The sequence below is a fragment of the Citrus sinensis genome, chromosome 1 (assembly GCF_022201045.2).
Source record: "Citrus sinensis cultivar Valencia sweet orange chromosome 1, DVS_A1.0, whole genome shotgun sequence".
Taxonomy (NCBI): Eukaryota; Viridiplantae; Streptophyta; class Magnoliopsida; order Sapindales; family Rutaceae; genus Citrus; species Citrus sinensis.
Genome location: NC_068556.1, coordinates 9262216 through 9287806, shown reverse-complemented (window position 1 = coordinate 9287806; position 25591 = coordinate 9262216). Strand labels below are relative to the sequence as shown.

Here is a 25591-nt window from a genome sequence, read left to right as displayed (position 1 = left end):
CTCCCCATCCCGGTCAAATTTATTTAAGAGAATCCTCATCCCCTCTCCGAATAATAACAGGGGATCCCCGATCCCTGAATAACTAATATATTTTTTTGTTTTCGATTTTGAGTTAATCATATTAAAATAAAAAATTCAAACAAAAGTAAAGTTAGAAATATATCTTACATTAACATCCATTACAAAAGTCGCATACATTAAATTAGTAAATAACGCAGCATGCAAGGGATACAAACTATCATGAACAAATTAATAACCTAATACAAAATTTTTACAAATAAAATCAAATTTAGATTCAAAATTAACTTTTCAATGGTGGCGTGGACACTTTATAAATGTGAACTATTCCTTTTACAACACAATAGTTAAGTCGAAGCAAATCAAGAGCAAATATTAGATTAGATTAGATATTAAAATTGTGATTTGCTGCGGGCAATTATAATATCTAAAAATAAATAAATAAATAGATTTAAGATAAATAAAAAATAGATTTAAGTTTAAAATATTTAATGAATATTAAAATTAAAACAAAAGTTTTGAGCTAATAGAATCTGTCCGGTCTTTTTAATGTCCTAAATAAAAATTTAGAACTTTAATTAGTTAATTAGGCCTAAAAGTTTAATAATATAAATATTTTGATAATTTTTTATTTTTACCAATACTTATAATTTTATAATTCAAATTTTATTATTTATTTACTAGTAATTTTAAAAAATAAAAATTAAATTAAAAATTAAAATAGGAAAATGGATAGGGGGTGTGGATTCCACCTCATCTCTGTCCCCTCTCCGAATAAGAAATTGGGTAAATTTCTCTGTCCCTTTTCTGAATAAGAAATTGGGTATGAAATTATCTTCATACCCTTTCCAAATAAGGAAAATCCCCGAGGGTACCCGTCCTCGTGGGGATTTTTGCCATCCCTAATTACCACTTAGACAATTAGCATGAGTGGTACCAAAAATGCCCTCATTTTTAATACATAATTCTAAAAATACCCAAACAACAAAACTAATTAAATAATAACTTTTAATTATCTATAAATTTAAAATAAAAACTTTCTGCTGGAGCCAGAGATGGCGACATCGCTGGCAAAGGAAAAAGTGAACTAGGAGCCACATGACGAACGCCATTCAATTTATATTTTTCCAATCTCTTCAAAGCTACTAACAAAATTGGCTATGGAAGTCATAAGATGGTGTCCAGCCCACCTAAATGTCGGAAGCTCTCATTACAGCTCCATGTAACAGTGCCCATCATTTTTCGGCATTACGACAATCATGGAGTTTGATTCTAGTGGGAGTGGCGGTGTACCCTTCTGAGTCTTTATTTGACGACAGCATTGAGGAGGCTTCCACAGTTTGGGTGGTCTTGCGCCATTATCAGTCCTTTCTGGTGTGGCTACCATGATTGCGTAGATAAGAGAATTTTCAATTTTGAATCCATTGGTAGCTATATATATATATATATATATATATATATGAATAATTTTATGTTATTATAATAGTCCAAACATGAAACAAATTTTTCTTGTTATGTATTAAATAAGAAAAATATAGATAATAATTATAACAGTTGTTAATGGGTATGGCAATTTGTACTTTAAAAGTTTCTCTAAACACTCTAATTTTAATAAAAATATGTATCACAAAAACACCAATTATCTAAATTACTATAAGGAACAATTTATTATAAGTCAATATTATATAATTGTTTTGAACAACCATATAATGCATTCATTGTTCAATTTATAGTTTTCATATCTTAAACCCTAAAACTTTTATTTTCAGCATCTTAATTAATATTTAGATGAATAATGAGGAAATCAATTTTGAGAAAATTTTGGCTACAAAATATGTGTGATATTTTTATTTTTTTAAAAATAAAATGAAACAATTTTTCTTTTTGGGTTTGGCCCTTCTTCTTCATCTTCTTGATCTCTTCGTCTTTTACTTTTCCTTAGTTTTCTTTTTCCTTTTTTTGATAGTATTTATGGAATTTTTTTTATGACTATGTTCTCATTGCAAGTTATTATGGGTGCAAAATTAAATATTGAACATAAAAAAAAATTAATAACTAAAATTATGTTAAATAATTTTTTTTATAACTGGACTTAATTATATTTTTATAAGTATATATTAAATCTCTTAAAATTAATGTGCTGAATAGTTTTATTAGTGTTTTAAGTAAATAAAGTTAAATAACTTATATAGTTTAAGTAAGGATATTTCTAAAATTTTTAAGAGTGTATAAAAAAATTAATTTTTTTATAATTAGTATATATGTGTGCAGAATAATAGAGTGTTCAAGGTAATATTCAAAGTGCAAATAGCCCTACCCATTATTAGTTTATTCATTATGGCAATTTCAATGTACATGTTTCCTTTTATCATTAATTTACCAAACACACATGTTAAATTACTTGGTAAGTGATTTTGTTATAATCTAACATTACCAAACATATGGCCAAATTATCTACAAAATTAATTTTAACAAAATCTATTCTAAAATAGATTATTTGGGAAGCTAAAACAATCCCAAACATATCCTAAGTTTGCTTTGAATGTTTGAAATATAATTTTTAGATAAAATTCGTCAAATTGCTCGACAAACCTCTAAATTATATTACAATATGTTGGTATCTAGACTTGAATAGATTTGAGATTATAATTATTGTAACAATTTTAAAAATAAAAAATAAACTAAGCATGTTCCACTTCTTGGTTGTTTGAAAACTGAAACGTATGGACTATGGAGCAGCCAAATGTAGCAATATTTAATTCCTGTTTCCAAAGTGCCATTGGCTTGTCTTGTATCCCATGTGCCATAAAATACTGTACATTATTGTCTGACTAATTCAATTTAATTATTTTGTTTTGTTATCCTTAGATCTGGCACATCAAGGCAATTATCCTTTAAGACAAATGAAATAATTGGAAGGGCAACATCAACAGGGGCATTATCATCAAATTTTTTTTCCCCCTTTCTTTTAATTACATGCTAGTCAGCATCAGTTTAATGTTTTGATTAAGTACGGGTCTAATTTTGCCCACAAGAATCCAAGACGCCTCATGTCAACATTGAGACGTGACAGAGTGTGGTTCGAATAACGAGAGAGGCAAAAAAAAAATTATAAAAAGGAGCAATTGACGTCAACGTTGCAACTTCCATCGCCAATATGAATTTGTTTTCTTTCAAACAAAAAATAAATATAAAATTTTGATAAAAATACAACAAGGTCTGGTTTTAAATTAAAAATTGATTAGAAGTCACCGTAAATATTTTAAAAGCTACCATAGATCTCTCTTAAAATTCTTCCAAAAATCTTCTTAATTTTTATTCAAAGTTATCTAATTAAAACTTATTTATAAGAAAAATCTGCACGGGGGACTTTAAAAAAAGAGAAAAAAATCTTTAAGATGTGAAAAAGCCTAATAGAAATATATGGTGTTGGGCTTAGAAATGTAGCATGAAAAAAGAAAAAGAAAAGATAGGCCAAACCCCTAAAAAATGGAATTTAAATAAAGTTGTACATATTATGAAGTAACTTTGAATGGCTAGCAGGAGGTGGATTAAAGATATGTTATCTCAACCGTTTCATTCTCCTCCTTTTTTTTTTTTTTTTTTTTCCGGCTTTTGGATAGTGGTTATCTACTGGGCATGTAAAAAAGTTTTGTGGGATTTGTCATCATATTTATATAAAGCTGACATTCGATGAGACAAGGTAGAAAAGAAAACGTAGGATAAGAAGCAACAGACATGGCAACTTTTTTGTTGTCGTGACTTTCTTTCTCAGAAAACTTAGCAAGAAAGCAAAAGGATTCGGCCGTGTGATGATGGGAAAGAAGAAAAAAAAAGGACGCTGAATCTTACAATCACTGAAGCCTTCTGCATTCCTTTTTTATTTTTTGTTTGCAACAAATTAAAGGGGAAGAAGATTCTCATCATGTGTTTTTCCTCACCAAGTTTTTCTCTTTTCGGCAGAGAGCAGAAATATAGTTTGGTAGGTTAAGATGATCAAATAGTAAAATTCAATCATTTCTTGTTTGCTTCTTGTTGCAGCAAAGGATGCAAATAGTTTTTGATAGTGTTATGTAATTTTGCTATTTGAGAATTTGATCTACCAATCTTATAGATAACATAACCATTTCTTTTTCAAGTAATTAAACAAGAACTTGCATAGTTAAACAAAGTGGTTTAACATTTGATGTCTCGTTAATAGATTGGAGTCTAAGATTAGCATAGAAATGGTGAATAATAGTCTCAATTAAATTAAAACCTTATTGAAATGACTATTAGTACCTTTAATAAAACCAACAAACTCTTCTCCTTTGTGCTCTTTGTTTCAAAGTGTGGGGGTTGCTCCTTCGAAGTCGCTTCAATGTTCAAATAAGATTTTGGATAATATATATAAGAATAGTGAGCTAAAAGAGAATTTTTTGAAGGTACATTCAATATTCTTGGTATTTATAAGAATTTCAACACAAATGTTACTATAATGAGATCAGATCATTATTTATAGACAAGTTGTCTTAGTTCGAGAAGATCTGGTGTCTTAATTAACGACCTATGTTTTATACTTAGATTAAGTCACTGACACTATTTATAGGGTTTAAATCCCTGATTTTTGTAGGTATTCATGTTGGAGTTGTTAGTTGGATGTTGTGTACTGTTTTAATGAAACTTGCAGCTTTTTTAAGGTGTGTGGTTGTATTTTTTATTCTTTAATATGGATACATGTTGCCCTATTAGATTGAGATAAAATATGACACCTACAATCAAAATTTGTTATATTTCAAAATGATAACTCAATTGATTAACATCTCCTCTTGAAAGCAATTGATAAAGGTTCAGCTAACGAAGATACAAATATTTAATTTAAGTAGGATGATTTCAGGACTATCTTTCAAGATAAAAAAAAAGAGAAAAAGACTATCTTAATAGAATTGAATTACAGTATGGCAAAGTATTGAGTTAATTTATCAATTAATGATATACATTAAAAATAAAAAAATCAAAATCAAAATGGAAAGATATCCAAATGGAGTCACAACTCATAATCATAACATGGGCGTTTACTGAGTAACTTCCAACAATTACACATATTAATAACTATTAACCAACCATGGACAATCGTAAATTCCAACAATTACAGGGGCAATATGGACTTTGCACCATAAGTCACAACGATATAAAAAAAAGGCACAAATAACGGTCAAGTTACAGAATAGCAGATGGGAGCGGCTGAGACTGAAATAATCAGAATCAAGAGGGAAGAATGCAAGCGAACCAAACACGATGCCCACTTTTCTAAATGGAAGGTCTGCTCATTTTTTTCCTTTCCAATCTTTTCATTTTTACCCTTCTGGGTTGCTTGATTAGTATTCATAAAATTAATCACCTCTTTCATTAACAAAGACTGCATAAATTGTGTGCATCTATATGTGTGTTGTGTGTAAATGGCTATTGCAGATACTTGTTGGGGCGTCAGATTGGGCAGATTATTTGCTTGGCAAGGAAGGAGCCGATAGATACAGGGTTCACAACCTTCCAAGTACCTCGGGTCCTGGAGTTTATGAGCTTGGAATTGTTGCATCTCGCTCCCGTACGGACAGGATCGACTCAGATGACGTCGTTGTGGTCTATCTTGGACAAGCTGACAGTGTCCGAACGCGACTCCAGTGTTATGGCCGTAGTGGAGCCCATTTGAATAACAACCCCAGTAATGGGTCTGGTTGTTTTGATGATATTTTCAGCAGACGTCACGCCATTGCTTATCGACGGGCTCCTGTAGGTGTGCATCCTTTTGAGAATTTTTAAAATCCTTGCTTCTGTTTCTATTTCTATATATAGCTCTTTTTGATTTGTTATTACTTAGATGTGGCTCATTTTTTATGTACAACACTACGTTTAGTTAGCAATGTCTTTTGAATGACTTGATTAGAAGTTCAATACTAATACACTATGTATAAAATAAACCCAAATAGGGACATCATAATCAGGCCCTGTTTACTCTATGAACAAACATGACCTTTGAAGCATCTTTTGAGGAGTTGCTGGTGACCTTTGAATCTTGGCTAGTAGTACAATAAAAGTTGTTAAATTTGGATCTTGTTTTCAGTTCCTTGCAATTGCATAAATGCATAGTCATTTTTGTTTCTCTTGAATGCTACTATGGATATAATAGCATGGTCATTCTTGTATCTTTCATTTTTTTTGGTTCTGTTTTAAAGATGCTTGAGGCTTTTAACCTGCATTTTATACACAAGCAGAATTGTGCAAATTTTTGTAGATCATATCAATCACTCATAGATCATAACGTTTGCATCTGGGGTCATTGTGTTTGAGTGGTTCTGGTTTATATTCCGCTGATATGCATTAACGGAGGTAGGCCTGCATGCATAGTTATTTGGTTTATAGTTTCTGAAATGTGATTTCTTTTCTTTTTATTTTCCTTTGTTAATGCTCGACAGATGGAAAATAAAGCAGATGCTCTTAACACAGAAAGTGAACTCCTCAGTACATTTGATTATGCATGGAACAAAGGGAGTAATGGCACACGTCGCCATTATGATGTTCTTCGGAAGCTCAATACCATTGCTTCAGACAATATTCAGTTTCCTCAAAGTATCAGGAAGCTTTTGTATTTCAGTCAAAAGCCAGCAGGAATTAAAATCAAAGCAAGCAAACTGCCTTCAAAACAAAATAATTGTGGCACCTATGCTGATGAGGAGGGTCACAGTTTCTTTTCTCAAATTTTTAAATTTACTAAATCACAGCCTAGGTTGGTTTTGGAAAGACATGTCACTGATGAGGACCGTACAGTTATCTGTGGGGTGTCCTTAGATGATGGTTCTATCTGTAGAAGGCCACCACTTAAAGGAAGAAAAAGGTGCACTCAACACAAAAGTTTGAGGATCAGTAGATCGAACCCAGTGAAGCCTCCAGTGATTGAAGAGATGTGCACAGTTAGTGAAGAGCACAAATGGAGAAGCACTAATGGATCCAATTCTAATATATTAGGAGCATCTGAATATGTACGCAATGTGGATTTTGATGCCAATGCTTGCAATTATTCTGACTCTTCTGAAATGTCTAGGTCTGGAAGAGTACAACCTCAAGTATTTTCTAAGAGGTTCACAACCAAACCAAACTCTGATACCATATGTGGGGTGGAATCAGGCGATGGGACTTTCTGCAGCAGGCAACCTGTTAAAGGAAGAGTGAGATGTGAGGAGCACAAAGGGATGAAGATTAAAGGAATCAAATCCAAGTCAGCTGAAGAAGATAAGTCCAATGTGTATGATGCAGGTTCAAAATTAAGTACATTCAATGAAGAGGACTTCTGTAGCGCTGTTTGTGGAGCTCAGACGCTTAATGGTTCGTACTGCAGAAGGCCGGTAAAGGGAAATACAAATTGTTGGCAGCATTCAAAACAGTCATCGAACAAGGGTTCAACAAATAGTCCCTGTAAAGGCTGGAGTTCTGGAGGAACCTCCATCTGCGGAGCTCCTACACACAATGGTTCTTACTGCAAAAGAACAGTTAAGGGAGGTGGAAGTTGTTGGCAGCATTAAACCAAGTGTGGGCTTAACTTAGCTCACAGAAAGAATTCATCCATAAGAGAGCTCTAGCAAGTTCATAGATGAGTCTGTTTGTGTGTCGTATCACAGTCTCTTTACATATTAATAATATAGATAGTTTTATTAGTTTATTAGAGTATGCTGTATTTGCCTGCATTTTTTTAGGCCTCTGATCGAGAAGTCCCTTGTTATTTGTCTGCATAGTCTATGTTTTTCTTCTTCACAGTACTCACTAATCCAACCTCTAACATATTCTATTACTGGTATTAATATAGCATAATAATTAATTTCCTGTGTCTTTTCAGTTTTAAACCAATTAATTAATTTAGTATGTAATCTTTCTCCTATTTTTCTTGTTAATTTATCTACAAATTATAATAATATATTTAGGATGAAAAAAATAAAGTTGAAGAATTAGACAATTTTGATACAAACATTCCAGTAATCAGTGTTATAGATTTAATGGGTAAATTAATACTAGGAGTAGATGAAAAGGACAATATAATTAAATAGATTAAAGCAATTAGAAACTTAGAACAATTAAAAATATGTGATTTAAGATATTTTCATGAATATGCAAATTATTTTATAAATTTTGTCGTGATATAGGAAGACCATTTGACGAAGATTTATTATTAAAAATTGTAGATAAACTATGAGGTAAAATAGGAGAAAGATTACATATTGAATTAATTAATTGGTTTATAACTAAAAAGGACACAAATAATTAATTATTGTACTATATTATTACCAGTAATAGAATATGTTAGAGGGAGGATTAAAGAGTATTGTGAAGAAGAAAAAGATAGAAGAAAATGATGGACATCAAATAAAATTACAGTTTAGAAAAATGTGTATATGCATGAAGTACCTACTTTAGGATGTAATTACCCTAGTCGATTTAGCCATAAGAAATATAATAAGCATAGGAAAAGTTATACTTAATATAAGCAACCTACAGATATAATAGTAGAAAAATCTAAAGAAAAAATTCCTTAAGCATAAAGATAATAAACAAAAAGTTAAAAAAACTTTAAAAAAGGTAAAAGAATCTATAAACAAAATAGAACTTGTAAATATTTTTTATGTGGTAGAAAATGACACATTAAACCCCATTGCCTAGAAAATAAAAAAGTAAATCAATTAGAAATAAAAATTTCTAATTGGTTGTGTATGTCATCATCTATTGTTGGTATAAGAAGCCGACAATATATACTGATATAGTTCCCATTTGGGTTAACCATAGAATATATGTGACTGTTTTCCCACTTATGTATAATGAATTTTCAAAAAGTTTATGAGAACTTTAGAAGTTGTCTTGGCAAAAACTGGCATTTCAAAATTAAATAAAACTAGTTCTGAAAACCTACTAGTAAAAAATATTTTAAAGCTCCTAGGCTCACGCCCAAAAATGCCTTTTTAACACATCAAGGGCTAAACAGGGCAATGCAGACCGTGTTTAAAAAGAAAATTTCAGAAATTCAATAGAAACTCTTATTAAGTTTTTATATTTTGTAAAAAAAAAATATTTTTCAAAAACCTTCTACATACTCTTTTCCCTTAAATAATAACAAGGTCTGCATTTTGTTAATACTTTAAATATAATTTATACTTTTATTAACTAGACGAGACTTCTAACCCCAAAAAATAAATAAGTAAATAAAACTAAAGAAATTAAATTTACTTGATAAAAGCTTGCTGATTGATGTCTAAAAGATTGTTAAGTGTTTATGAATAAAGAAACATTTTATTGCTTTTCTTGAATACAAGACTCTCTTGACCTTAAATTATCTACAAGTCTCTATAAAACTCTACTCTCTCAATGATCCAAGAGGTCTATATATACAATTGAAGACTTGTAACAATTATTTTACAATCAATGCCTTGACATACAAGAGATGAAATTTTGAAATTACACTTTACATGTGGTAGTTTACCAAAGATTGGCTAAAAATTAAGTAGTAAAAATATTGACTGGCTACTGTTACTTTATGATGACTCAAGATCGGTAATAAAATGATAAAATGAAAAAGATGCTTTCGCAGTTTTTCCTTTTTCAGGTAGTGAGTAAAAGAAGAACATATGAAAAAATATGACAGTAATAAAGACTTTTTGACTACTGCTAGCTGGTTAATGGTGTCTTTTATCTATATATCATTTCATCAATAGCTACTGCTATGCCTTCATCCAAAGACTGATGACTTATAACTTCAAATTCAGTTCCTAATGATTGCTTGTCATTGATCTCAATTAGCGGTTTTGGATATTCTTCACATTTTTCTAGATCGTCAACTTTTAGCTGTAGTGAAGGAATAAGTTGATTTTCATGAACAAGATGTCTTTGAGCTAGAATAGTATAGTTTTGTGCTTGGGCTATGATTTTATCATTATTAGGCTCAACCCATTTATAGAAAGCTATCTTCTGTATATGTCTATTTGCAAAGAAGTTGGGCTTATCATGATAATGTCTTTTTCTAAACTATTTGGTTCATTCGTTTATAAAAATGACATGATACGTTGGCAATATGACACATGTTTTCTTTTTATTAATTATTTGGGGTCTAAGTGGCAAAGAGATTAAGTTTATGATTAAGACTACTAGTTTTATGATAGATAGACTTTTGTTTAAAATTGGTGGAAAGAATTTAAATCTTCTAAGTTGAAAATATAAATAATACGTATCATTAAAAAACCAAGGGCTTTAAAAAAAAAATCTTCATTGTCTAGCATTTCAATTAAAGAATAATCAAAGGAAATTGAAGAAAAATCATGTCTAAGAGGGGTAATATTTCTTAATTCTTACCATCCTGGTCCAAACTCAATCTTTTATCGTTAATTAGCATTCTACTCTTACCTCATTTTTGTTCAATATGATTATTTACTATAAATGCTAGACTTCTATGTTTGTTTGTGCTATTTCTTATTACTTTTAATTATAATAATTCATTTATATGCATTTTGAATTCATTTCTATCTTCTAAACTATAAGGTAAATCTTGTGTTTTTATTATTATGTTTGGGTTGATTATTTCTAATTAATATATCTCTTTTTTATTATTTGTTTGATTGGATTGTCACCTATTATATCTAATCTTTCTAACTCTTTTACTTTTTTTTTTTCTAATTTCTTCGGGCCATCTATCACATTTTAAACATTCTATCTTTTTTTTCCCCTATATTTATGACATTTTCTAAGTACTTATCTATCTCTTCATCATCTAAAATTTCTACTTTAGTACGGTCCATTTTGTTTTCTTCTTCTAATAAAAAATAAAAAAATTGCAAGTCTATATATTTTTCTACCATTATTGACTTTTGCTCATATGGTAAAACACGTGTTTCGGATTTTAGTTGAATGAATGTAGATTTTTTAAAAAATTTACTCTATTTGGAGTTATAAGTATATTACCATTATTTCCTAATATAAAAATTTAATCCTAAAACAAATTTATGTCTTGCTTTCTGGCTAGAAATAAATGTTTGGGGTAACATATGTGTTTCTCCAGTTATTCTAATAGGTATATTATTTATACATTCTATTATTTGCATTAATTCTCCATTAAATTGTTTAATATTTATTAAACTTCTCAATTTATTCCTATTTTCCTTAGGGACTAAGCTATTATGTATAATACATTTATTTGCTCTAGTGTCTATTATTGCTTTAGTGTAAACTGTTTCTTTTAAAAATAATAATTCTATATCTATATTTATTAATTCACTTATTGCTCTATTTATTTACTATTTTATCATTTTATTGTTTATCTTTACAACTATTACAAAAGAATTTATCTGTATTTGTGTCTGTATATCCTAATTCAAAATTTCTATTACAAGCTATACAACTTTTACTGAAAAATGATGTATAAGTTTCTAAGACATTGATTTCTAAATCTAATTATACTTTTGAATTACTATTAGTTTCTGATTCACTACTTTGGTCACTGAGAATACATATATTATCGTTATCTGATATTTCATCTATATTAAAATTTTCTTCTATATCTAAAACTTGTTCTTTTTATATTATATCTATCTATTTTTAATTGATTGACCTTTTTATTTTTAGGACAATGTAGTTTAATGTGTCTTTCTTTACCATATTAAAAAAATATATTTACAAGTCTTATTTCGTTTATAGATTCTTTTATTTTTTTTAAAGGCTTTTCTTGAAATACAAGTATGCAACCCAAGAGGGGGGGTGAATTGGGATTCTAAAAAATTATTTAAATTATTAAAGAAAATCTTAATGCAATTATAATCCAAATTCAAAGCAATAACAATTAAGATGATCACAATATAAAAAGATAAGGGAAGAGAGATTCAAACACCGAGATTTTTACGTGGTTCGGCCAACCTCGCCTACGTCCACGCCTCCAAGCTTTCCGGGCTTGAGGATTCCACTAAGCAAGCCTCCAAGGCTTCAAATGCTTACACTTGACTTCCAAGGTGTCAATAAACCTTTACAACAAGAGATTATCCCCAATCTCTTAACCCAAGCGTATCCCAACACTTACAATCACTCAAAGCAAAAGATTACAAATTGTTTTTCTCTCACACAATATTTAAGATTACAAATCAATGCCCAATGTGTGAATAGATGAAGAGAGAATGTGTTTTTAAGCTCTATGAAGATTGTATTCTCGAATATTTGCTCAATGGTCGTGTTGTGTTAAAACTGCTTTGAATTTGAATGAGCTTATTTATATTTGGAGCTGAAAATCTAGCCGTTACAAACTGTTGGACAGAAATGGTTCGCCGTTAACCCTAAACGGTTAACCGTTTCGGTCGGTCAAAGTTACCGTTGGGCCAGATTTCAAATAAACGGTTTGTCGTTTGGGATTACCCTTTCGCCGTTAACTTCCAGAGACCTGCAAGATGAGCATTAGATATCCGTTTACACTAAACGGTTAAGGACTTGCGTGAAGTAACTTTTCTGGATATTATCGGTTAATCGTTTGTATTAAACGGTTAGCCATTTGGCTCCAATAACCTGCAAAACAATTTAGCCTTATCAGTTTTTGTTAATCAGTGTTAGAGGAGGACAACCTTCAATTCTAGACGTTATCGGTTAACCGTTTAAAATAAACGGTTCACCGTTAAGTTCCAATAGCCTTTCCATTCTTGGTGATTTTCGTTTTTTATAAACGGTTAGAGCTTTAGGTAATATGTTGCTCTCTGGTGTTAATCGGTTAACCGTTTAAATAAACGGTTCACCGTTAAGTTCCAGTAACATTCCCATCTTTTGTGTTTTCCGTTTTTCATAAACGGTTAGAGGTTTAGGAAATATGTTGCTCCCTGGCATTAAACGGTTAGCCGTTTGATGGAAAACGGTTTACCGTTTATTTCCAGAATCACACTTTAAAACAGATTTTACAAAGAATCATTTTTGAATTTTAAGGTCCATCTTTTATGAAACAATGAATGAAATAATTATCAAGGCTTTTGTTTATTAAAGAATAGCTCCAATAATTTTATCAAAATACATTTAAAATTTGTTATCATCAAAATCAATATTATTAACATATTTATGTTAACATTAACATATTTATGTTAACAATCTCCCTCTTTTTGATGATGACAAATTCTAATCAATGTTTAGCTCCCCCTTAATATGTGCTCCCCCTAAATGTATGGCCAAATTGAGAAATGCTCAATAAAAGGATTTTTGCTCAAGAAAAGAAAAAAAAAACATTCTTAAATCTCCCCATTTTAAATCCATCTTAAAAACCATAATTATCTCCCTCTTCATCATCAAAAAGAAAAGAGAGAATAAGAAAAACGCAAATCCGTTAAAGAAGTTGCCCGGTTTTGGCGAGCGAAAATTTTGGTAGAGTTTCCCCTTAAAAATGATCAAAACCACTAATACAAACTGAGATAAAACATTTCCAAAAATAGATTAACACCAACTTCTTCTTTCAACAAGCCAACAACTCCATGAACAAAACAAAACAACACTCCAATATCCACAATATACCAACACTCCAATATCCACAAATAAACCAACACCTCAATAACCAACAATCAGCAATCACCAATCATCAATCATCTAATCATCAAGAACATCACAAACATATGCATCAAAATCCAAAAAAAATATAAAAATGCTAACAACCAAAATGTAAAATGTATGTGCGAAAACAGAACTCAGAAACTACGGAGGCGGAGAAGATGTGCTCCCCGGATCATAGCCGAAATAGCGGAGAAGAGTGCGCTGTCCGGCGATAAGCTCGAGCTGCTGGTCAATGCTCTGCTACTAGAAAGTCTGAAAGTCAGAGCGGAGCTGCTGGTGGTCACGAGAAATGGTGTCCAACCGATCAAGAATCAGCTGCTGGCGCTCCGAGATCCGGTAAACATCAGTAACCAACTGCTGGACAACGTCTGAAGCAGGAGGCTGAACTGGAGCTGAAGGCGACATAGCGGCAGATGGCTGCTCAGGAACAGCAGATGGCTCAGGAGCAGGAGGCGGCTTGGAAGAGGAGGGAATGTCAGCATCCATTGCACGCTCCTCAGAGTCTGAGTCAGCTGGAGGTCGAGGGACAAAACGACGACGCGGAGGAGGAGGATGAGCTCCTAATCTAAAGTCAGGAAGCTGATCTGGAGGATAGATATCATTGAGCATCCGATCGTCCTCTGGAGCAATCTAGGTATCCCGGTTTTTGGAGTTGCTTGTCTTTATCCACACTCCATTCTTCATAGAGAAACCGATACTAGTCATGGCCTCGGGACCAATTCGTCGAGTCTCCATATGTCCAGTATCAAGAAGTGGAACCTCAAAGCGTCGCAGTATCTTAGTGATGATACTGCCATAAGGAAGCAAGCGGTGATTGATCGCGTGAGTACTCAACATATGTCGCACAATAATATACCCGAGGTTAATGGGACGGTCTGTAAGAAGGCTATCTAATAGGGCAACGTCCAACCTCGTAACCTCATCCGAGTGACCCTTCCTAGGTGTCACTATGTGCTGTAAAATAGAGTGAAGAATACGAACTTGGAGAGGTAAAAGTTGAGACCGAAACAGAAGTAAACAAATCTCATCCGATAAGTCTCGACGACGACATATATTACGGATGCCATGAGTATGAGAAAAACTGTCAAAGGAGAGGGCTTTTCTAGAGGTGTAAATATCAAGCCCCTCACAAGAGATACCAAGAAGGTCAGCTAAGTCCGCATCATCAAATTCTATTGGCACACGGCCGACTTGAGTAACTATCCTATTTGGGCGAGTATCGGAGATTTCCATGTTAGAGTAAAAGACTCGCACTAAATTTGGATAAACTCGGTCATCAAAATCAATACTAGACTCCCAAGGCTGAAGCATATCCCGAATACTTCTACCGCATACAACTAAATTACGAAAATCATCAATGTCAACAAAGAAGGAGTCAAGTACCTTTCGACCATCGAAGCGTTCTTCGAACCGCTTGGCCAAGGAAGGTGTGGGGAAGTGAATCCTTGCAAATTTAGAGACTTCCCGTGGTGGTATAGGATTTCTTGGAGGCATAGATTTACGCCTGAGATTTCTTCGAGAGGGTTCAGCCATGGAGAAACGTAATGAAGTGTTGAAAATGCAAGAGAGATGAGATGAGACGAAAGTAAATCGATAAAGGTTTAAGAAAGAGTAGAATGTTCAATTTGGTTGAAGAAAGGTGAAAATCGGATTAAAAAACGAAGAAACCCGACCCGCGACAGTTAGGGTTTAGATTTGGGATTTTTGAATTTTGGGCTCGATTTGAAGTTTTGAATCGGTAAAATTGTTCTAAGGGTGATAAGAAATGATTTTGAAGGTTTGATTTGGCAAGGAAAGCAAGAAAAATGAGGGTTTGAGGACAGAGAAACCTTCGGCTGCGCAACAATGGTGGAAACAGTGAAAGGGTAACTGGAGAAGGAGAAGAAAAACCTTTGAACAGTTTTTATACTCTCGAAAACGGTTAACCGTTTATTTAAATGGTTAAAGGGTAACTTTCAGAGACTAAGGAATAGGTAACGGTGAAGGCTTAAACGCGTAACGGCTAAGGAGTAACTGTTAGAGGACTCTCTGTTGAAAAACGGTTCACCGATTGTAGCAAACGGTGAAAGAGTAAACGAACAGACACATAATCTCGTTTCTGGAATTAAACGGTGATCCGTTTATAGGAAACGGCTAACCATTTATTTTATCTGTAATTTCGCACATTTGATTTAATTTTTGGCCAGCAAATAATATATTCCAAGATCATTTAATTGATCTGAAAATATTTTATGAGCCATTTTAATGCATGATTCATGAACATGTTTTCAACCAATTAATTCATATAATCAAAAGTTATCAATGCAAATTCATCATTTGTCTATCAAGCTCAAGCATTTCATAAATAATAGTCAATAAATTCAGTACACTCAATAGCATGAATAGAGACGTTAATGCAAAAATTTCATCATCCCAAGTTCATGCCGAATTTTTGAAAATTATTCTTTGCAAAGCAGTTTTGTGAAAATATCGGCAAGTTGTTTTTCCGTGGAAATAAACTCTAATGCAATATCTCCCTTTTGAACATGATCTCTCAAGAAATGATGCCTTATTTCTATGTGCTTGGTTCGAGAGTGTTGAATGGGATTCTTTGAAAGGTTTATAGCACTAGTATTATCACACTTAATAGGAATTTGTTCAAGATTAATGCCATAATCTCTAAGAGTTTGTTTCATCCAAAGTGCTTGTGCACAACAACTTCCGGCAGCTATATATTCAGCCTCGGTAGTTGAAAGTGCAACAGAATTTTGTTTCTTGCTAAACCATGAAATAAGAGAGTGTCCTAAAATATAGCAAGTTCCACTAGTGCTCTTCCTATCCACTTTATAACCGGCAAAGTCCGCATCCGAAAAACATGTTAAATCTATATGAGTTCCCCTAGGATACCAAAGGCCAATATCTATGGTTCCACTTAAATAACGGAAAATTCTTTTAACAGCGAGCAAATGAGATTCCTTGGGACATGACTGAAATCTTGCACACAAACATACACTAAACATGATATCGGGTCTACTTGTAGTCAAATAAAGTAGGGATCCGATCATACCTTGATACATTTTGATTTCCACTTCTTTACCTTTTTCATCTTTGTCCAGCTTGGTTGTTGTGCTTATTGGTGTATTCTTGGTCTTTGAATCATCAATGCCGAATCGTTTGAGTAGATCCTTTACGTACTTGGCTTGATTTATGAAAATTCCTTTCTCGTTTTGCTTGATTTGAAGTCCAAGGAAGTATTTCAACTCTCCCATCATACTCATCTCAAATTCTTTGCTCATACACGATGAAAATTCTTTACACAACAACTCATTAGTAGAACCAAAAATAATATTATCAACATAAATTTGAACAATAAGTATGTCTTGGTTCTTATGCTTAACAAATAGAGTAGTATCCGCTTTACCCATAGAAAAGTCATTTTCTAGCAAGAAATTTTTAAGTCTATCATACCATGCTCTAGGTGCTTGTTTTAATCCATACAAGGCTTTAAGCAACTTATAAACATGATTAGGAAATTTTTCATTTTCAAAACCAGGAGGTTGTTTCACATGAACTTCCTCCAAAATATAACCGTTTAAGAAAGCACTCTTGACATCCATTTGATATAAAATAAAATCCTTATGACATGCATATGCTAACAACATCCTAATGGATTCTAACCTTGCTACAGGTGCAAAGGTTTCATCAAAATCAATTCCTTCTTCTTGGTTGTAACCTTGAGCCACTATTCTAGCTTTATTTCTTACAACCACGCCGGATTCATCCATCTTATTTCTAAACACTCATTTAGTACCTATTATAGATTGATGTTCTAGTTTAGGAACTAATTCCCACACATTGTTTCTTTCAAATTGATTTAACTCCTCTTGCATTGCCATAATCCAAGATTCATCATTTTCTGCATCCTCAAAGGATTTTGGTTCAATTTGAGAGATGAATGCATTATGCTTACAAGTATTTCTAAGTGATGATCTAGTTGTAATACCTCGTGAGGGATCTCCTAAAATTACATCTTTGGGGTGAGAAGAGACATACCTCCACTCCTTGGGGAGTGTTTGAGAAGTACCTTCATTTTGCTCCACATTTGGTTCTTCATGATGTTCCTCTTGAATTCCATGTGGTGTGTCTTCTTGGTTGTCATTTGATGCTTCTTCTTATTGTTCTTCTTCTGCATTATCATCAACAACGACTTTCTCCGTAGAGGAGGGGTTAGATGTTGAGTGTCAGAAAATGCATATTTATAAAGGAGAAAACCGTCATTTTACATTTCAAGTCTTACTAACAACCCTTACTTTTATGTATTTAACTTTCTTGTGATTTAATTACATGTGTTTTATTTTAACTAAGTATTTTATGTATTTTAGGGGCATCATAGTCATTTCACAATAAACGAGAAATCAGATGGCAAAACAAACATCACTTTTGAACTCAGGACGGTCGAAAACCTTAGGAGGAGCATAAAAGGAAAAATAGCACTGTTCACATGTACGGTACTATTCACGTGTACGGTACTGTATACGTTACTGTTCACGACACTGTTCACATAGACGGACCGATGATGTGGCATTGACTGATGAGGTGTCACGATCCTGTTGGACTAAAATTCTTATATACTGTTGATGGTGACGTGGCAACATATCAGTGGACGAAAAATCTCGCATACGGTGCATGCATCACACAGGATTATTTTCAACCAAACCGCGTTACTGTTCACCTGGGTCAAACCGCGTTACTGTTCAAAGTCGGGTCAAACCGTGTTACTGTTCATCCACGTGGTCAAACCGTGGACTGTTGACTGATGACGTGGCGCAATCCTGAGCGTTCAAACTGTTTTTAATCCGATGGCCATGATTTACTCCATGTATCTATAAAAAGGGGGCCTCTCCCCCCTAATTTGATATCTCTGAATCCATTTTTGGGATCCATTTTCTTTAATTCCTTCTCCATCTTGTATTTTCTTCGTATTTTAATAAATTCCCATTTTGCCCCTAGTTCAATTATGAGTGGCTAATTTTCTTTCAAGCTTGGGTTGAAGGTGAAGTCTCAACATGTGTCATGGGCTTTATTTGGTAAATTTATTTTCTCTTCCCCTCTAGTTTTTGTGGATGTTTTGACTTCTCGTCGACAAATAATACTAATCTTGTCTAGTACCGCCTTGGTTTCACCGGCCCTCTAGTACAAGGTTATTATTATTTGGCACGATAAGCCCTTAGCACCATATTGATTAGAGCGTGGTTCATGAGGTGTGGATTCCCCCCTCATGATTTAATTGGCATTAATACGGATTATTTAGCCCATGATGCATGTTGATACGGATCCAGATACTCAAGTACGTCATTTCAATAGAATTCTCTTCAATTTATTCTCGCCATTGCAATTCCAATTTTAGAATTTATTATCGCCATATCAATTCCAATTTTAAGATAATTTAAATCACTTCCACCACAATTTCAACCACCCATTTATAAAATTAATTCTACATATAATTAAAATCCACCTCCTCGTGGGATCGACACTCGTCACCATTGATCTATACTACAATAGATTCGTGCGCTTGCGAGTACATTAAAATTTGCACAACAAGTTTTTGGCGCCGTTGCCGGGGAGGTAAGTAATTTTAATTCATAGAATTAATTTTTGTGAATAATTTCTTTTATTTGTTTTCTTGTATTTTTTTTTATTATTATTAAAAAAAAGAAAAAAAAGTGAATCTAAAGGTTAGTATTTCTTTTCTTTTTCTCTTCTTTAAAATTCTGTAATTTAATTTTCAATTTATTTTTTTTTCTTTGTAATTTTTCTTTATTTTATTAATTTAATTTTTAGTTAATTTATTTCACGTATTTATTTTTGTGTATTTTTATAGAAAGGTTGTAATAGCGCAATCAGGTTAGTATCGTAATTTCTCCCTCTTCTTTATTTTTATTTGTTTTGTTCCCATCTTTATTTTATTTTATTTGTTTTGCATGCATGGTCGTAGGTCATTATTTCCTAATCTTGAACCTATAGACCTTGAATTAGAAAAAACACTTCGCACACACAAACAAATTAAGAATAAAATGGATTTGCAACCACAGGAGAGGCCATTTAAGGACTATTTTAGTCCCTTAGCTAATTTGAGCACATCATGCATAAGATACCCAAATGTAGCTGCTAGGAGTTTTGAATTAAAACCTAGTGTGCTAAATTGTCTCCCCACATTTTATGGCCTAGAAAATGAGGATCCATATAATCATCTGAATGATTTTCACGCTATTTGTCAAACATTTAAATATGAGAATTTTTCAGACGATGATGTTAAACTTAGATTATTCCCATTTTCTTTAAAGGATAGAGCTCGTTCATGGTTAAATACATTGCCTGCCAATAGCATTTCATCTTGGGAACAAATGGTTACAAAATTTTTGAATAAATATTTCTCAGTGCATAAAACCAATGCTATTCGCAGGGAAATCTCGGAGTTTACCCAGAGAGAGGACGAGCAATTTTTCGAAACATGGGAGAGATTCAATGGGCTACTCTTGAAGTGTCCACATCATGGGTATGAGAAATGACACTAATGCCAATACTTTTTGGAGGGATTACTACCGAATGTGCAAGAATGGCTAATGGCAACAAGTGGAGGAGAGCTAATGTCAAAAAGTGCATCAGAGATTTGGGAATTCTTCCAGTGACAAGCGGATAATTCCAACAACGGAGTCGATCACTCAGGAATACTAGAAGAATTAAGGGAGTAAATGAGGTTCACATTGGCGAATCAAGTTCAGAAATTAAAGAAGTCAAAGCGATAATTGAATGTCTCTCTCGACAAATAGCATCATTATCGACTGCTAAATCAACAGAGCCACATGACCATGACTCATACTCAGATCAAGCCAATGCCATAGGTGTAATGAGAAAACCATCGAATTACAACCCATACTCCAACACATATAACCCTGGATGGAGAGACCACCCCAATTTTTCATGGTCTCAAGGATTCCAACAGAACGGACCAGCAGCTCCAGCTCCACCAATTCCACAAAATCCTCAAGCCTCTCAGCCACCATTTAGACCATACAATCAGAACCAGAACCACTCTCAACCTAGACCATGGGAGGATGCATTCCAGAATTTCAGGAATGTTACTCACTCCACGATTGAGCAACAGAACCGCACCATTGATGGACTACGAAATGAGTTGAGAGCAGGCTTCAACTCACAAGCTCAATCGGTTTCAAGCCTCGAAAAGATGGTGGGACAACTTGCTTCTTCAGTTCAGACCTTGGCAATGACTGTTGAAAAAGGTAAGTTTCCAAGTCAACCAGTGCCTAACCCTAAAGGAGTGCATGAAGCAAGTACCAATTCACCATAGCAGCATGGAGAAGTCAAAGCAGTCATTACCTTGCGAAAAGGAAAAGAAGTCGACAACAAAGTGGAGATGCCGGCGAAAAAAGAAAATCAAATTGTACTTATAAATGTTGACGACTCATCACCGGAGGAGAAAGAAGAAACTAACCCACGAGAATACGTTCCCAAAGCTCCATTCCCCCAGAGGTTAGCTAAAGGCAAGAAGGGAAAATCCACAGGTGAGATTCTTAAAATCTTCAAACAGGTAAGTGTTAACATCCCTTTACTTGATGCTATTAAACAAGTTCCATCTTATGCCAAGTTTCTTAAAGACCTTTGTACTAAAAAGAGAAATATGCATGTTCAAAAGAAGGCATTTTTAACTGAAAACGTTAGCTCTATACTCCAATATAAAATTCCTTTAAAATGCAAAGACCCAGGCTTCCCCACTATCTCATGTAGCATAGGGAGCCACATAATTGAGAATGCTTTGTTGGATTTAGGAGCTAGTGTAAATTTGTTGCCTTATTCAGTATTTGTGAAACTTGGACTGGGAGAATTACACCCAACTCCAGTGGTGTTACAGCTTGCAGATCGGTCCACGAAAATACCTCGTGGTATTGTGGAGGACGTGCTTATCCAGTTAGACAAATTTTATTTTCCTGTTGATTTCATTGTAATTGACACTAAACCAATACAGGATTCAAGGAAGCACATCCCCATTATTCTAGGCCGACCTTTCTTGGCAACTGCGGATGCTCACACTCAATGCAGGACTAGAAATATGCAGTTGTCCTTAGGCAACATGACTATGGAGCTAAACGTTTTCAACATTGCCAAACAACCTCACAGTGCAGATGATGGAATTGTTGATGTGGATTTAATTGAAGCATTAGTTGATGATACTTTTGTTTCAAACCTTAGTGATGATCCTTTACAAACATGTTTAACTCACTTTGGTTTGAATTTTGATATTGACAGATCGGTCGATGAGGTCAACGCCCTGCTTGACTTAGCACCATCTATGGACACTAATAAATGGAAGTCAAGAGTTGAACAACTAGCACCATCAGAGAAGCAACTCATTCCATCATTAGAATCACCACCGAAACTCGAGCTCAAACCATTGCCCAACACTTTGGAATATGCATTTTTGGGAGAAGAAAGCACTCTGCCGGTAATCATCTCATCATCCCTCAATGACGTACAAAAAAGTAAGTTGTTAGATGTTTTGAAAGAGCACAAAGGGGCATTAGGATGGACCATAGCAGACATAAAAGGTATAAACCTAGTAGACTGCATGCATTACATTCACCTTGATGAAAATGCTAAATCTACTAGGGAAATGCAACGTCGGTTAAATCCTAACATGAAAGAAGTTGTTAGAACTGAAGTCCTTAAGCTATTAGACGCAGGTATCATTTACCCCATTTCTGATAGTTCACGGGTCAGTCCTGTGCAAGTTGTCCACAAAAAGTCAGGAGTCACAGTAGTTACGAATGCTGATAATGAATTGATACCCACTAGAGTAACTACAGGATGACGTGTATGTATTGATTATAGGAAGTTGAATTCTGTCACACGTAAAGACCATTTTCCTTTACCATTTATTGATCAAATGCTTGATAGATTAGCAGACCATGAATTTTATTGCTTTCTAGATGGCTACTCAGGATATAATTAGATTCCCATAGCACCAAAAGATCAGGAGAAAACTACTTTCACTTGCCCTTTTGGCACATTTGCATATAGGAGAATGCCATTTGGATTATGTAATGCACCTGCTACATTTCAACGATGCATGTTGAGCATTTTTTCTGATATGGTGGAACGATTCCTTGAAGTCTTTATGGATGATTTTTCTGTCTTTGGTGACTCGTTTGATAAATGTTTACATCATCTAACACTAGTTCTGCAGAGATGTATCGAGAAGAACTTGGTCTTAAATTGGGAGAAATGTCATTTTATGGTAAAATAAGGTATTGTTCTCGGTCACATCATTTCGAGCAAAGGTATTGAGGTTGACAAAGCCAAGGTGGATCTCATTTCTAATCTTCCTCCACCCAAAACAGTCAGAGAAGTAAGATCTTTCCTTGGGCATGCTGGTTTTTATAGACGTTTCATTAAAGATTTTAGCAAAGTTTCTAGACCCTTATGCAATTTACTTGCTAAGGATGTACCTTTTATCTTTGATGATTCATGTCTTGTGGCATTTGAAAAACTAAAGCAATTGTTGACATCATCACCTATCATTCAGCCCCCAAACTGGAGTTTACCATTTGAGCTCATGTGTGATGCATCTGATTATGCAGTAGGAGCAGTATTAGGACAAAGAGTTGATCGAATTCCCCATGTTATTTATTATGCTAGTATGACATTAAATGATGCACAGTTGAACTATTCAACTACTGAAAAAGAAATGCTAGCAGTAGTGTTTGCATTGGAAAAATTTCGATCCTATCTCATTGGTTGTAAAATAATTATATTCACAGATCATGTTGCTCTTAAATATCTTCTCACAAAGAAAGATGCAAAAGCTAGACTAATTCGTTGGGTGTTACTTTTGCAGGAATTTGACTTGGAATTCAAAGATAAGAAAGGGACAGAAAATGTTGTGGCGGACCACCTCTCTCGTCTCCATTTTGACACAATTACAGAGCCATTAATATTGAATGAGTCATTTCCAGATGAACAATTAATGAGTGTGGAAGTATTACCTTGGTATGCTGATATAGTTAATTATCTTGTTACAGGTAAACTTCCAGAGCATTGGACCAAGCAAGACAAGGCTAAATTCTTTGCAGAGATAAAGAATTTCTTTTGGGATGACCCTTATTTGTTCAAGTATTGTGCAGACCAAATTGTTAGACGATGTGTCCCAGAAAATGAAATTCAGAATATTCTTTCATTCTGCCATGAACAAGCTTGTGGAGGCCATTTCAGTGCTAAGAAAACAACGACTAAAGTTTTACAATGTGGTTTCTATTGGCCATCTATATTTCGAGATGCTTACACTTTCTGTTCTTCATGTGATAGGTGTCAACGAATGGGGAGCATTACACGAAGGAACATGATGCCACTAAATCCAATTTTAGTGGTTGAGATTTTTGACGTATGGGGTATCGACTTCATGGAACCCTTTCCCCCTTCTTTTGGCCATCAATACATATTGGTTGTTGTTGACTACGTATCGAAATGGGTAGAAGCAATTCCATGTAGGACCAATGATCACAAGGTGGTGATAGCATTTTTGAAAAGCAACATTGTTTCACGCTTTGGATTCCCTCGAGCAATAATCAGTGATGGTGGTGCCCACTTTTGTAACAAAGCATTCAAAGCTCTTTTGACAAAGTATTCAATCACACACAAAGTGGCGACTCCGTATCATCCGCAAACCAGTGGCCAAGTTGAGATCTCCAATCGAGAAATAAAACACATTTTAGAAAAGACGGTGAGGCCAGACAGGAAAGATTGGTCATTAAGACTTGATGATGCATTATGGGCATATAGAACGGCTTTCAAGACCCCGATTGGGATGTCACCCTATAGACTAGTGTATGGAAAAGCTTGCTACCTACCTGTGGAACTCGAGCATCGTGCATATTGGGCCATCAAGAAATTCAATTTTGACATGCAGCAAGCCAGCTCAGAAAGAAGATTACAGCTGGCAGAACTTGAAGAAATTCGCAATGATGCATACGAAAATGCCAAGATTTACAAGCAACGAATGAAAGTCTTCCATGATAAGCAAATTATGAGAAAATCGTTCACTCCAGGTCAGAAAGTGCTTTTATTCAATTCTCGTTTGCACCTATTCCCAGGTAAGTTACGCTCTCGTTGGTCTGGTCCCTTTATTGTTCATACTGTTTTTCTACATGGGGCAATTGAAATTAAGGACCCAAAGAACGGTGTCACGTTTAAAGTTAATGGTCAAAGATTAAAGCCATATCTAGAGTACCAACCACATGACGAAGACACCGAAATAAATTTGAGTGACCCACCAAATTTGAATTGATTTTTTTTTCTTTTCATTGATTTGATTTTTCTTTCTTTCTTTTTATTATTATTCTTCTGCTAATTGAAACTATTTTTGCATAAGTGTGTTTGTTTAACTATTAAGTTTTCTTTTATCGTTTTTAATCATGAGTACCTTACTTAGACCGTTCCTTCTGAACATTCTTAAACCACTTCAATGTGTCAAAACTCATCTCAAAAGGCAGATTCAATTTTGTAAAACACATCGCATTTGGGCTCTACAACCACCAGAGTTAGTAGCCTATGTTGAGGGTTTAGAAAGCCAACTCAGAGACATTGAGAGAAGTGTTTACGACATCCAGTTGGAGCTTGAGGTAAATTCAATAAGAGGACGATTTTAATTTTCTTTGTGTGTTTTGATTTGTTTTTCTGTTTGTGTGCTTTAGTTTGTTACCCCGGTGAAGTGGCGGATAACGGTACTCCGTGACAATCAAGTCGGTTACTTCAGTTTCTCATAATAACTGATATTCTGAGGCGAAGGTATGGACAGAAACGAGATTCTAGCGAAGCTTCACAAGCGATTCCCTTCATTTCCTCAGAATGCCCTCCTTACGATCTATAAAGCTCGGTCCGAACGCATGCGATTACTCATGAGGAATAACATACCTGCTGACATCCGTTGGTTAATCGAGGCTAAAGT

General features: G+C 34.0%; 1 protein-coding gene across 1 annotated transcript; it reads left to right on the top strand.

Annotated features, from left to right (window-relative positions):
* Positions 1–5182: 5182 nt before the first annotated feature.
* LOC102611768 (protein EFFECTOR OF TRANSCRIPTION 2-like) lies at positions 5183–7777 on the top strand. The gene is made up of 3 exons (XM_006475483.3): positions 5183–5318; positions 5470–5787; positions 6471–7777. The coding sequence occupies exons 1-3, from the start codon at positions 5232–5234 to the stop codon at positions 7572–7574; spliced, it is 1509 nt and encodes a 502-aa protein (XP_006475546.1). The 5' UTR covers positions 5183–5231; the 3' UTR covers positions 7575–7777.
* Positions 7778–25591: the final 17814 nt, after the last annotated feature.

What these genes read in the sequence shown, in the direction of transcription:
- LOC102611768 (XM_006475483.3), top strand. Translation starts at nt 5,232, where the DNA reads ATGGGAGCGGCTGAGACTGAAATAATCAGAATCAAGAGGGAAGAATGC. An exon ending in CCCACTTTTCTAAATGGAAG is followed by an intron (nt 5,319 to 5,469) that starts GTCTGCTCATTT and finishes TGGCTATTGCAG; the next exon opens with ATACTTGTTGGGGCGTCAGA. An exon ending in TTGCTTATCGACGGGCTCCT is followed by an intron (nt 5,788 to 6,470) that starts GTAGGTGTGCAT and finishes AATGCTCGACAG; the next exon opens with ATGGAAAATAAAGCAGATGC.